Below are 12949 nucleotides of genomic sequence, written 5' to 3'. Positions count from 1 at the left end.
CTAAAGGAAGCCAAGGTTACATAGAGAAGTTCCTGTTGTGACTTTTCTATTTTATATCTATGCTGCTGCTGTGGACAGGCATGTCTTTGTTAGATTGCTAAAGTACACACACTAAACGACTCCATCGCTCTTCTCGAAGGTTTTTATTTCTTGCTTTGTGCCAGTACCAATCAGAATTCAGTATCATTGCAGCACTTGCCTGCCCTGTGTGACATACAGTTCTTTACTAATCAGCTGTGCACATCTCTGAGGAAAGAGGGGAACAGCCAGGAATGCTGTATAAGGGAAGAGAAAGCATTATGGGTATAAGACCACTGTGTGCTGATCCCAACAGTATTCCAGTTTCTCATACCAACGCTACTTTATGCTGTGCAGAATGGTCCGGCTTCCAAAAACAATGCAGAGTTTTCAGCCTGAAAAGGGAGAAAAATGCCAGAGTCCATCAAGTCCACTGAGGACTTTGCTACTGATATTCATTTTACATGGAAGACACATAGCTACTATGATGGGCTGCAGCATAAAATCCAAAAATAAATAAAACAAATTAAATCAAGAGGTAGATAAAGCCGTTGGATATAGCAATTTAATTCCACGTCTCTCTCTCTCCTCCTCCTTTCCCAGAGCACAGAATTGATTTGCCTTCTGTACAAAATGAAGCACATTGTTGGAAACATTTAGCTGGTACCTGCCAAGTGAAAATGAACGTCCGAGGTAAGCAGAGAATTTATGTGCAGAATTCCTCTAAAAAAAAAACAAAACTCAGCTGCAGGAGAAAATTCACCACAGAAAGAAAGATGAACAAAGTTCAGTTCTAGGGTGCGGGGTTTTGATGTATGCCATGCCAGCCCCTAGCACCTGCGCACCCTCCCTAACTTGGGAGCTTTAAGAGACTCATGTTTTGATGCTTGCTGCAGCTCTACCCTTCATGCAGTAGGGGGCGCTGCAATCCTACAGAAAGTAGTCAACAAGCAGGTGGGGTGCGGAATACCTATACTTACATACGCTCCAACATAAGAAGAAGAAATTAATTAAGATACAAAGTGTGATTCAACTCCACCTTAAATTTACAGAAGGAACAGTTTATATTCTGAGCAGCCTTCAACCCCCCCCCCCCAATTATTTAGGTCGTCCCCCATTCCCTCCATCTTATTGGTTGTTAGAACCATAATAGCAGCCGTATTTACCTTGTTACAGAGTGTACCTGCTGTCCAAATCTAGACCTAAACGGCAACAAAATGAGCAGACCCATTCACATTTGGATCCAGCATTTGAACCAAAATAATGGAAATCTAGCAGGGACAGTGGTAAAGGCTTCTGGGATTTGTAGCTTCAGCAGGTGGTACTAGCAGCAGGGAGTGCTGCTACCACACTCACGTGTGTTTAGGCAGAATCTCCAGAAACGTCTCCCCAGATTAGACGAGGCGGTGGTAGCCCGAGCTGACAGGGTAGTCTCCCAATAGAAGGGGAGGTAGAACTAAAATGGAACCATAGATGGGATTTCAGGGATGGTGCTCCTGCTGGGTGCCAGGTGCAAACTGCGTAGGGACCTCAGAGGCAGGAGTGGAGAACACTACATGTATGTAGGTATGATAATACTTTGCACCTCTATAGCACCTTTCCTCTGCAAAGGTAGGCCTCGGGACCCTATGGACTAGACACTCATTCAGAGCACATTAGACCAAAGAAACATCCCTTCTGTTGCTCCTTTCTAAATTTTGCAATACATCACGACCCCCTCCAGTTTCACCATAAACCTCCACCCTGCTGGGGTTCCTTTGCACCAGAGGCAATGTGCGCGTATAGGGAGGGACATGCGGGGCCACATGCCCCTCAAGATTGCTCAGTCACGTGGTGTGGCCAGGCCCCCTCCCTGCGGGGCAGCCGAGCAGTAAGGGGCAAGGAGAGGCAACTGCTTTAACTGTGCTGGGAGAGACAGGAGGAACAGCTGGGAGCTACAGGGAGGGGCTGCTGCTTTCCAGGAAGGGGGGGGGGCTGTCTGGGAGGGCATGACTCCACTATTCCAGGGTTGTGTGCCCCCCACTATCAGCAGGCAAGGGTTGTCTTTGCTTTGCAGCTCACCTTTCAGCCAGCCCTCGTTTGGTCAGGCCTGAAATGACGATCGGATCAAAAGGTTCCTCTGTTCCAGAGATTGTTATTCCCAGAGGTCCGCCGTACCTCTTTAGCTCTACTGTGTAAATAATAGCACCGGTCGTCTCCTGCTCATCTGAAATGGGAAACAGGGATGCTGGAAAGTATTTTAAAAATAAATAAGCCACGAGGAAAGCTCAGAACATGTAGAGGTGAAACCCTGAGGTCTCCTGCTGTGCACAGGATGAATAGGATTTCAGCCTTCCATGCCATATTTAAAAGAAGAAGGGGGGGGGGGGGGAAGATGCTCTATAATCAACTGGAAAGTGGTCAGCAGACTGACTGCCAGCCTCATATTTGCCCAGACATAATGCGAAAAAACAAAGGTCATTAATATGGTCAGACAGTGCTTTGCATCAGGATTTCTATACCAGAGTTATCTTCATCCTTCCTAATCTTCAATTTGACTAGGTCTTCGCACTGCCTTAGAATCTGCACTGCATCCTCCATTGAGCAGTTGTCGAGTCGGATGTTATCGATGGCTAGCAGCTTATCCCCAGGCTCCAAGGTGCCTGTTCTGTGTGGAAAAGAACAAAAAATGGTCATTTCTGTTAACCTTTCGGCTCTTCTGACCATTTGTTCATTTTAGGGATTAAGGCAACAATACTGCCTTTATCCTCCAAGACCACCTAAAAACGCCCATCGGGGGAAATAGAGTGTGGGTGCAATACCTGGGTCAATTTAGAGCTGTGTAAAAATATTCACATTCAACCCCCCATACCTGCTTGGAACAGACCACTTGTGCCCAATTTGAGGCACAGTGTAGGGGCCTGATGTTAAATGCTTTTCCAGAAGCAGTCCTCTTTAAAATGATCTCAGAAGCTGCATGTCCAAGAGCACTTGTCCTTTTGGTAGCCTTGGTTTAGAGGAGTTCAGGCCCAGGTTCATAAAGGCTTAGCTAATAAGATTCAGGTTACACACCGGTTGAGATGCACCATTGCTTCTCTCGCTCCACAACAGCTATCTCTATACCTTAGTGGCCTCCTTTGTTTCCCCCCATAAGACATCCAAGGTAAGGAGTAAGGCCCCCGGGTTCATTGGACGGCGGATGGTGAACAGTGATTGGATGTGTGGAGGAGTGGGAAGAGTCCTATTTGAGAGGCTCGGATTTATTTCATTTGTGCTCCATTGAAGCTGCAGCAAAACTCAGCATTAAAACCCCTTTGAGAACTGAACCCTGCACGGTTTGCAAAGACCAAATAATCACAATGAAAACTTCTCCAACAAGAGAACTTCCAGGGCAAGTTGGGAAGGAGTTTGGAACCAGTTGGTCTTCAAGAAATAGGCCACTTGCAGATTCATATATAAAACTCTGTCAATGTCCTCATAAAACCACTTACTCTACGGAAGGGAACACTGCACTCTGTTCACCTGTGCCAGAGACACTTGCACACTGGGACAGAGTGACTGATCAGGCATGACGCTTCATGCATTGTGTCGGACGAGCCACCTTTACTGAATGCGTTGCCCTTAAATAGAGAGAAGGGAGGTAAACATCCACGTACAGAGGGGCCAACTGAGCAGCTTTGTCTCCAGATCCAGAGCGATCTTCTTTGTTGGCTTAATTCCTTTGACTGCAGTGGAGTTATCCCAGCAGAGAATTTGAACCCCAAACTCTATAATGGACTGAACCAAACCTCTGTAACCGACGTCCCCTTGAACTATGATGTATTCCAGAACCAAACACTACGATTTGGGCCTCTCTGCACTGAATTACTGCATTGCATATTGTCATACAGTAAACTGCTGCACTCACCTGTGAGCTACGCTCCCCTTCTTGATATCAGAGATAATTAAAGGCTCACCAGGCTTTCTACTTGCAGCTGCAAAAGAGATGCATGCATATAAAACACGCTTCAGGCTCTGGAATCTACCAGAATGACAGCCAAGGGGAGAAAAGGAGTTACAGGGAGGGGAAATTTACATTCATTTGACACAAGTGCAGCTTCACATTTGGAATTTATAGAAGTCAGACCCGCAACAACAACGGTTGGGCCCAAGCCATTTTTGCATCCTGTCTAAATTAGCCAGCTGGTTCCTTTTAGCCTCTTACAGAACAAGTTGACGAAACTGTGGAATCAAGTGATTCAAAGCAAGAGCTTCTGATCTCCGTGTAGCTCCATCTGCCCAGGTCTAACACGGATGTCCACACCTTCCAAAATGTGTAATGGCCACCCAAAGTGAGCCTCGCAGGAAGGTAACAATGAGGCAGCTAGAAGAGAGGTAGCAGTTGTTTCCTGAATATCTCTTGGTACATTATTATTATTTGGAATGGTCAGCCTGGAAATCTGCTTGATCTGTTAGTAGCCGGCAGTCATGCAAGTGTTAAATAGTCATTCTCCCCCTATATTGTCTATAAGAAATTGGATGTGACCCACTTCCCTGAATTCTAAATCACAAAAATGTGGCCCTTCTTAATAAACATGTCCACTGAGCTGAATCCCTCCAGTACCGAGTGTCCTGTAACTTGTCGTTTCAGAGTTCAATGTTTCTGGCACTAGTCTGAGCCCAGGCCTAATTTGTCACTATGTTACAGGAGCTCGATGCAGATTTAACCCCACTGGTGTGACTCCATGGAGGATTTGGCCAATGATCTGTATGGGACAAGAGCAGTGATGACCATGAATCAATCTCTCTTCCACAGGGGTTCTCAAACTGGGGGTCGGGACCCCTCAGGGGGTTGTGAGCGGTCAGCCTCCACCCCAAGCCCTGCTTCACCGCCAGCATTTGTAACGGTGTTAAATATATAAAAAAGTACTCTTAACATATAAGGGGGGGGGGGTCACACTCAGAGGCTTGCTATGTGAAAGGGGGTCACCAGTTCAAAAGTCTGAGAACCCCTGCTCCACCAAGACACGTATCTCTGAATCCCACGTAGCTCATGAGATGCTGATAGCAAGGGAAAGCTGTAGATCTAGCATAATGCATAAGGTGGTCATGATTCTCTCTCTCCACCACATCTGAGGTAGTTAAGCCAGTTATGCACTGGGTCTCATTTGACTCAAATTTATGAGCCATAAAGCCTCTGGGCAAAGCACAGAGGTCCCAAACCGGGATCTAGCAGAGAATCTTTATTTGTCCACTGACTTCAACATAGCATTGTTAACCATTTAACAGTTAGTCTTTAGCCATTAAAGAGTGGCCAATCCTTTGTCATATTCAGGCAGCGTTGTGGCTGCATAAATTCCCCCCCCCGGCCACCCAATGGTTCAGCTTCATTGAATCTGCTGGAAACAACTGCCTAACATGTTGTCTGTACATTTTCTGAAATGTACAGCACCTTGAACCTAAGAGGGGTGAAATACTGGCCCCACTGACATCAATGGCAAAACTTCCTTGACTTTATTGGAGCAAGGATTCTGCCCACGGTGCTGCAGAGAGGGAGTACACACCAGCAAAATTTAAACTGGTTCTCCAAACCCCAGGTGTTTTTATAGACTGAATGGGGCCACTGAAAGTAAGAGGATGAAGGGGAGGTGGAGCCGATCTAAACAGCTGAACTCCAAAAATGCCGACATTTAAATGAAACAAGATGGGAGCACACTGCCTACTATGACTTGACCGATCTCCCAACATCTTTATAAAAGGTGATCTGCAAAGCTTTTTCAAGTTTGATCATTTCAGCTCATGAGACTTGTGATCCACGAAGAGCCACGTCTGCTTTACTTTAGTCAAAACCTGCATTTTCATGATTGCTTACATTGAAGATAGTGGCTGTGGGCTCCATTCCCAACTCAGAAAAACCCAGGTAAGAGATCTGCCCCCTGCTGACCTCACTGCTAGTCACATGCCAAAAAACATATGCAAATAGCATTCTCCTCTCTCTCTCTTTCACACTCTCTGCACTTACACATTGCTACATTGCCTTGGTTACAGATGCTATTGTCTCTCAACACAGGAGGCGGGGGGAAGACGGCGGACAGCAAAGAAAGCTCAAAGCCTATGAGCATCTCAGCTTACAGCCAGGATGAACATGTTCAGGATTTGTGATGTCACTATATCACAGAGAAGGAATTTACATGAGCGGCTGCGAAAAAACAGCAACCAAAAAGGAAATTCCAGAGGAATCCACTGACAGGAAAAGTTGTTGGTCTTTTTTTTAATTATGGTCTTAATTTATTAGTGGGTTTTAAAAAACATATATGCGAATATGAAGCTTGTTAGGAAAAAAAGCTTTGCAGGTCACCGTTCAGGATATACTCTGCCTGACTGCACAGTCGGCTGTATTTAATAGTGTAAAATGTCACCAATCCATGCTCCAGCACAGCAGAGAACTAAACACAATAGAGCGTACTGTGCTGTAGGAGTGCTTCTGCCGAGTGCTATAGAACCTGAAAGAGCTGTCCTCACCGCTTCTTTGACACCGAACCGATGCACATTCCATGCATCTGTTATCTGCAGACTGGGTGCTCTCAAGTTCCATTTAGAGCCGGAAGCTAAACCAAGAGGAGGTTTGGTTGCTCCAATTCACTGAGTGATAGAAAAAGAGTCAAGAAGGAAAAAAAACGAGCTAGTATCTTGACTAGCAGGATGACCCAGGTCCATTATAAACCCAACCACGAAAGGGATCAAATTACCACGTGGCTGTACTTCACTATTGTTAAACTTGGTTCCATCTTGTTATGCAGACTGGATCGAATGGTGTTTTAACAGGATCCTCAAATCAGCCTCCTAAAACACCATTTCTATTGGCCATCGGGGACGGGGGGAACGAATGGAGACAAGTGTGCTGTAAGTAGGTTTCCCATCAGAAATGTTTTTTTGAGCACAGACAGGGCTCAAGAGAGTTTGGAACCTCAAGCCTAACCTCTGTGTCCAATGGCAACCTAAGAGTTTAAGGGAGTGGGGGTAACACCGGAAGTGCCCCATTGTGTGAACAGACACCTGGGAACATGTCCTGGGTGTTCCTAGTCTTTGGGAGATTCTGTTGACAAAGAGGCTCAGATCCATGCTGCCCCACAAGCTTGGGAGAAGCCCCCAGTAAGCTTCCACAAAGCCACCTCATTGTTCTCCTTCAAATCCTTCCTTAACGCTCTCCTCTGTCATAATGCCTACAAAAAACCCCAAAATAAAAACAACCTTGCCAATGGCTAGGCGACTGTCACGCGGAGACCTCTGCCTGTCACGCGGACTCGTATTGTCTCATTGCTTCCATCTATACCATCTGTTGTCTCTTGTCTGATACTTAGACTGCAATCTCTTTGAGGCAGGGATCATCTTTTGTTGTGTTTGTACAGCACCTAGCACAATGGGATTCTGGGGCAGGACTCAGGCGCCTAGCTGCTACTACAAAACAAAAGAAATAAATGACTAGGAGTTTGGGGTGAATACATTTCTTTTGTGGTGTTTTCCTGGGCATACATGTGCTTTCCCTTCTGTTATAATGTCTACATAAATATCCTTGTTTTTATAATCCTCTTGGGGGTTTTAATAAAGCCAATTTCGCCCCTCACATTGTGTCCGATGCATGTAATCATAAGGAATGGTAATGAAGAGGGAATAGAAGCAATGTCATGTGACCAAAGATGGGATGAGGGAGAGGACACATAGTCTTGATCAATGTACAGCCAACTAAAATGAGGGTTAGCTTAATCAGTTACAGTTCCCTTTAGAAATACATTTTAAAATACTGTGATATGATTGACCGCATAGCTATCTGGTGGTATCAAGCATTTGCCAGCTGCATTCACAAATCCCTATAGAAGCCCATACGTGGAGCCTTCAGCATCTCCCCTTTGGCCCCCACCCCCTGCCTTATGATGCAACATTTGTCATAGCTGCTGTCCTTCAAAGAGAAGCCCGGACTAGATCATTCTCTTACTCAACAATAGGTGTCACTGTTGAGTGAAGCAAGACACTTCCCACTCCCAGAATAGAGTATGCAGCACAACAGGATAGTCTAGCCTCCTACTGAAATGTATTGTTTTCTAAAAGGGAATTGATCTGCACTAACAGTTTAAATTACATTTTTCAAATACGCGTACTGATCTTTAATTTAGATGTAACCAAACAAGTCTTGTGCGTTATTTTACATAATGATAATTAAAGAGGAACCAAATTAAATTTTAACAAACTGGTAGGCTTTCCAATTCATTTTAAATAAATAATCAGTTCGGCACATAATTGGCAATCTGTACAAAAACCAACCTTATTAATTCTAAAGAAGATGCAACAGCTATAGAAATGAAAGGTTTGTTAAATATAATCTAATATGCCATAATCACTTCACCCCAATGATGGCAAGAGATACAAGCCTATTATATCAGAGCAAACCCTCAAGGTGTTTAACAGTCACTTTGTAGTCAATTAACACAGAATAGCTCTCATTAACTAAATTAAGTCTTCAATGCCCTTCCCATTCACTGCAGTCCATTGAAGAGCTGGGCTCCTTACCTCCAACCTTGAATACAGATTTGCCCGATTCTCAGTTACATTAAGTCCCTTTATAGGTCACTTCACATTCACTTTCAAACCCCTTTAAACTGCCAAAGTGGCATGAGGGGTCTTTTATATAACTGATGCCTTGTCTGCGCAAGAAAATTATATTGATTTCACCAAGTCAGTTGAGAGAGCAAAAGGTGGCCGAGTGGCTAGGAGGTTAGGCTGGGATTCAGGCCTGGTCTACATTAAAAAATTAGATAGACCCTAGCCACATTGCTCAGGGCTGTGAAAAATTGTGTGCCCTGCACAATGTAGTTAGGTAGACCAAAGCCTCGGTTGAGACATGGTTAGGTCAATGGAAGAATTTTTCTGCCTCTTGGAGAGATGGATTTCCTACATCAATGGAAAACCCCCTTCTGTCAATGTAGGAATCTACACTACGGTGCTACAGTGGCACAACTGCAGCACGGTAGCGGTGCCGCTGTAGCAGGTGTAATGTAGACATGCCCGCAGGAGACCCAGGCTCAATTCCATCCTCAGCCATGGACTTCCTGCGTGATCTTCGGCAAGTCACTTAGGCCTGGTCTACACTTGAAAGTTTAACCAACTATTTCAGTCAGGAGTGTGATTTTTTTTTTAAATGAAATAGTTATACTGGTAAAAGCCCTAAGGTGGGTGCAATTATATAGATATAAAGGTGACTTATACCAGTACAGTTATGCCCCATCCTATATGGGAATAGCTATTCCCGTCTAAGTCATCCTTACATCAGTACAACTACATCCACAATAGGGAGGTTGTACCACTATACTAGCGTAATTAAAGCAGTAAAGCTTTCTAGTGTAGACAAGGCCTTAATCCCTCTGCGCCTCAGGCCAGGTCTACATTACAGTCCTATATCGGTATAGGTATGTCGCTCAGGGGTGTGACAAATCCACACCCCCTGAACAACGTAGTTATACCAGCCTAAACCCCTGCATAGTCAGCACTGTGTCAGAGCTTCTCCTGTCCACATAGCTGTCACCTTTCAGGGAGATGGATTAACTATGATGACAGGAGAAGCTCTTCCATCAGCATAGTAGCGTCTTCACTAAAGCACACCAGTGCCACTGTACGCTCCAAGTTCCTCATCTGTAAAATGGGGATAATAGCACATCCTACTTCACAGGGGTGTTGAGAGGATAAATACCCCAAAATAATAATAAAATGTGAAATACTACAGAGATGGGGGTCAGCTAAATACCTAAAATACAAAGACTGCCATCAATGCAGGCCCCTCATTTATTTTTTATAAACTGCTTTCAGTCCCCTGCCACGTCTGCTGGGATTCTGGTGATCTCAGTGTTTACGATATGATGGATGAAGAGGCTCAAAACACGTCCACTTGGTGTTTTTAATAGGATGCATAATGATTCGTATTGGTAAATTATTCCCCTCCAAGGAGTCTGAGCACATAACTCACACGCACCAGTGCTTCCAACAGTTATAAACACCTTTTGTTATTGATTGAGACAAAGCAGCATTTTGCCAATGTGTAATTAAAGAAATGGCACTAATGTCATAAAGCTGCATTTAAGAATAAACATGTATAACGGGGAGCGGGGGTGGGGAGGGAGGGCAGGGAGCAGGGAAAAAAAAAAAAAAAAAAGGTGAATCTGAATCAACTACAATAAAGTAGTCAAAATACAATTCCCACTACTAGCTTTTTCCTGTATCATCTATTAACTTTAACGACAGGTTCATAATTAGAATTGCTTCCAGCAGGATATTTACGCTACCATGTATCTATTTATTTTCAAAATCTTTATAGATACCGGGCCAAGGTAGAATATTCTGTTTCTGTAAAAGTGCTAAAGTGGAACAGTTCCACCTATTAGCTGAAACTGCAATATTAACCGAAAAGACCCTGTAAATTGCAGGCTGGCGTAGGCCACGGGCCCCTCCCTAGACCCCCAAAGTGGTCCCAGTATGTGAGAGAGAGGTGTTATCTGAGCACATGGATGAGTTCTAATCCTGGTTAGGACAGTGACTCCCATAGTAACCTTGATCAAGTCACTTAATCTTCATCTCAAAATTCTGCCTCCATCATCTGCAAACGGAATAATACAGAGATTTACCTATGGCACCTTGCCAGGGGCACTGTGATAGATTCGTTATTTAATTTTCAAATGACCTTACGTGCTATATAAAGTGTTACTGTACCGTTAAGAAAGAGGACAGTTTAAATGCTTATTTAACAGCAGCAACAAAAATGCACCCTGCAGTAAGACTCAACTAGCCATTGGGGGAAAACATTTTATATAGGTAAAAAAAATTCCTTCTTCTAATCAACCAGCATTTTCCTGAGGCTAAAAAACAATCATATGACTTATTTGAAGGAGATCAGATACTGACTACACAGTAAAACGCAACTACTAGTTTGCATGCGCACCCGCATTTGGAATACATATAGGGACCATCACTTGAAGAACCATTACTAGTTCTTACTGCCATAGATTTTAATCTGTAGAAGATTTAGAAGAAAGTTGTGTGATTTGAACAGAATGCACCCAGAAATAGAGGAGAGCGCTTCATGGCGCACATTCAGCAGTCTAGATGAGTAGACAGGTCATTATTATGAGCCTGTTCTCTACATTGTTGGGTCTACAATCACACATTGCACTTACTTTCAACTGTACCACCCAGAGTACCTCAGAGTCCTTTGCAAACAATTAAGCCTCACAACCCACATGTTGCTCTGAACCAGGGAGAAATAAAGTATTCTGTCTGGCGTCCATAAAACCAGTTGTTTTAAAACAAGTGCACACTCCCTTGTGCTGCCGCTCTGGGTGCCTCACCTGACTGAAATACAAGTAATGAGCTGCCAGAACAAATAATGAAAAGTATCATTTTTAATTTTTTCCTTTAACAACAAGCCAAGATTTTCAGAGAGGAGTCTAGAATTAGACTCATGTTTAGGCCTGTAAACAAAAGGCCTGAAATACAAAAGTGTTCAACACCTAGGAACTTCAATGCACAATTGTAGTGAATTCAGATTAGTTTTCCTGAGCGTTCCTGTGTAGACAATTACTTTCTCCCCCCCTCCACCTATTTAGTCCATCAGACTAGCTCTACTTAGATGTTATTATACAACACACAAGAATTACTGGGTGAAATTCTATGGCCTGTGTGCTATGCAGATGGTCAGATTAGATTATCACATTGGTCCCAGATGGCCTTAAAATCTATACCCAAATTCTTGCCCAAATGTCTTGTCCCAAATTCATAGAGTGGGTCAGTGTAAGAAATGTGAATAAAAAAATCAGGAGCCTAGATGTCCAGTTCCCAGCTCTCAGCACTAGATATGCTTTCCTCCCTGAAAGGAGAAAGGCGTCACAGGTAATTTCTAAATCTTATTTGGCATTTGAATCTACAGCAGTGATGGAAACTGAACAAGACAGGGTTTTGTTTTGCTTTTCTCACTTGCTGCTTATATCCAGCATGTGCCTCTTCTCTATACCTAAAGGTTTGCAATGGTTGTGTTCATCTGGTGCACGGTGGATAGAGAGGAAAATGATCTAAAACTCACAGGGACTGACAAAGATAAAATTGTGAATCCAACTGCCATTTCTTAGTTGTCATTGTATTTTCTGGCTGGCAGTTTAAAGAGTAGGCAGTAAATTGGGGTGCCTCTCTCTCTCTCTGAACACACACACACACACACACACACACACAAAATATACATAAAAACCACACACATATGACCCAGGCCTTGATTCAGCAAAGCATATACTTATCTTTAAACATGTGCTTAAGCCCCATTGATTTCTAGCACACTGTGGGCGCTATCAAAACCAAATAATTTCTGTCTTTATTGTGTTCCTCAAGCAAACTAGATTGGAAGCCAGTGGCTGCTGCTACTGCCAGCTGTTGTAGCTATAGTCTAAGCAATACTTACAGCTGATAGTAATTCCAAGCTCCACACCTCTTTTCTTGGGCAGTTTAACATGGAAAGTACCACTGCTGGGTATGACAGACTCTATAAAACCGAAACAGAGAGAAGAATAAAGGTGGGAAAGGACAGATTTTTCAATTCTGTTGCTAGACCATTCTGAACCCCAGAGAAAATTAGTTTTAAGACATATATTATAGGTGTTGATAAATGTAACGTACTACATGATTTAGTCCATTCAATGTACTCATGGTTAACAATGGCAGTCTAGATTTTTAGAAAAATCGGATTTATTAAAAATATACATAATTAATTGTGTGTACTATATCAGTAGAGAGAGAATAATCAGGAGGTGCAGGATTCAGAGGCAACTCTGCCAACACACACACACACACACACACACACACACACACACAGTAATCACATGTTGGCACCAGCCATTGCCATTAGTCCCCTCACTCTCTTAAGTCCATACATTCATAAAATATC

The 12949-nt window shown here is 43.5% G+C and overlaps 1 protein-coding gene across 2 annotated transcripts in view; it reads right to left on the bottom strand.

Annotated features, from left to right (window-relative positions):
* The window catches only part of GRIP2 (glutamate receptor interacting protein 2), a 116993-nt gene that overhangs the window by 30251 nt on the left and 73793 nt on the right, over positions 1–12949 (bottom strand). For both annotated transcript variants that reach the window (XM_054035996.1, XM_054035997.1), the window contains exons 14-17: positions 12467–12547; positions 3905–3971; positions 2520–2665; positions 2080–2224 (exon numbers count right to left, since the gene is read on the bottom strand). In XM_054035996.1, coding sequence (XP_053891971.1) covers positions 2080–2224; positions 2520–2665; positions 3905–3971; positions 12467–12547 — 439 coding nt within the window. The remainder of the gene's footprint in view (positions 1–2079; positions 2225–2519; positions 2666–3904; positions 3972–12466; positions 12548–12949) is intronic.

This window comes from Malaclemys terrapin, chromosome 7, assembly GCF_027887155.1.
Source record: "Malaclemys terrapin pileata isolate rMalTer1 chromosome 7, rMalTer1.hap1, whole genome shotgun sequence".
In the NCBI taxonomy this organism is placed as follows: Eukaryota; Metazoa; Chordata; order Testudines; family Emydidae; genus Malaclemys; species Malaclemys terrapin.
The sequence above is the reverse complement of the archived record's forward strand: the minus strand, read 5'-3'. Positions and strand labels throughout refer to the sequence as shown.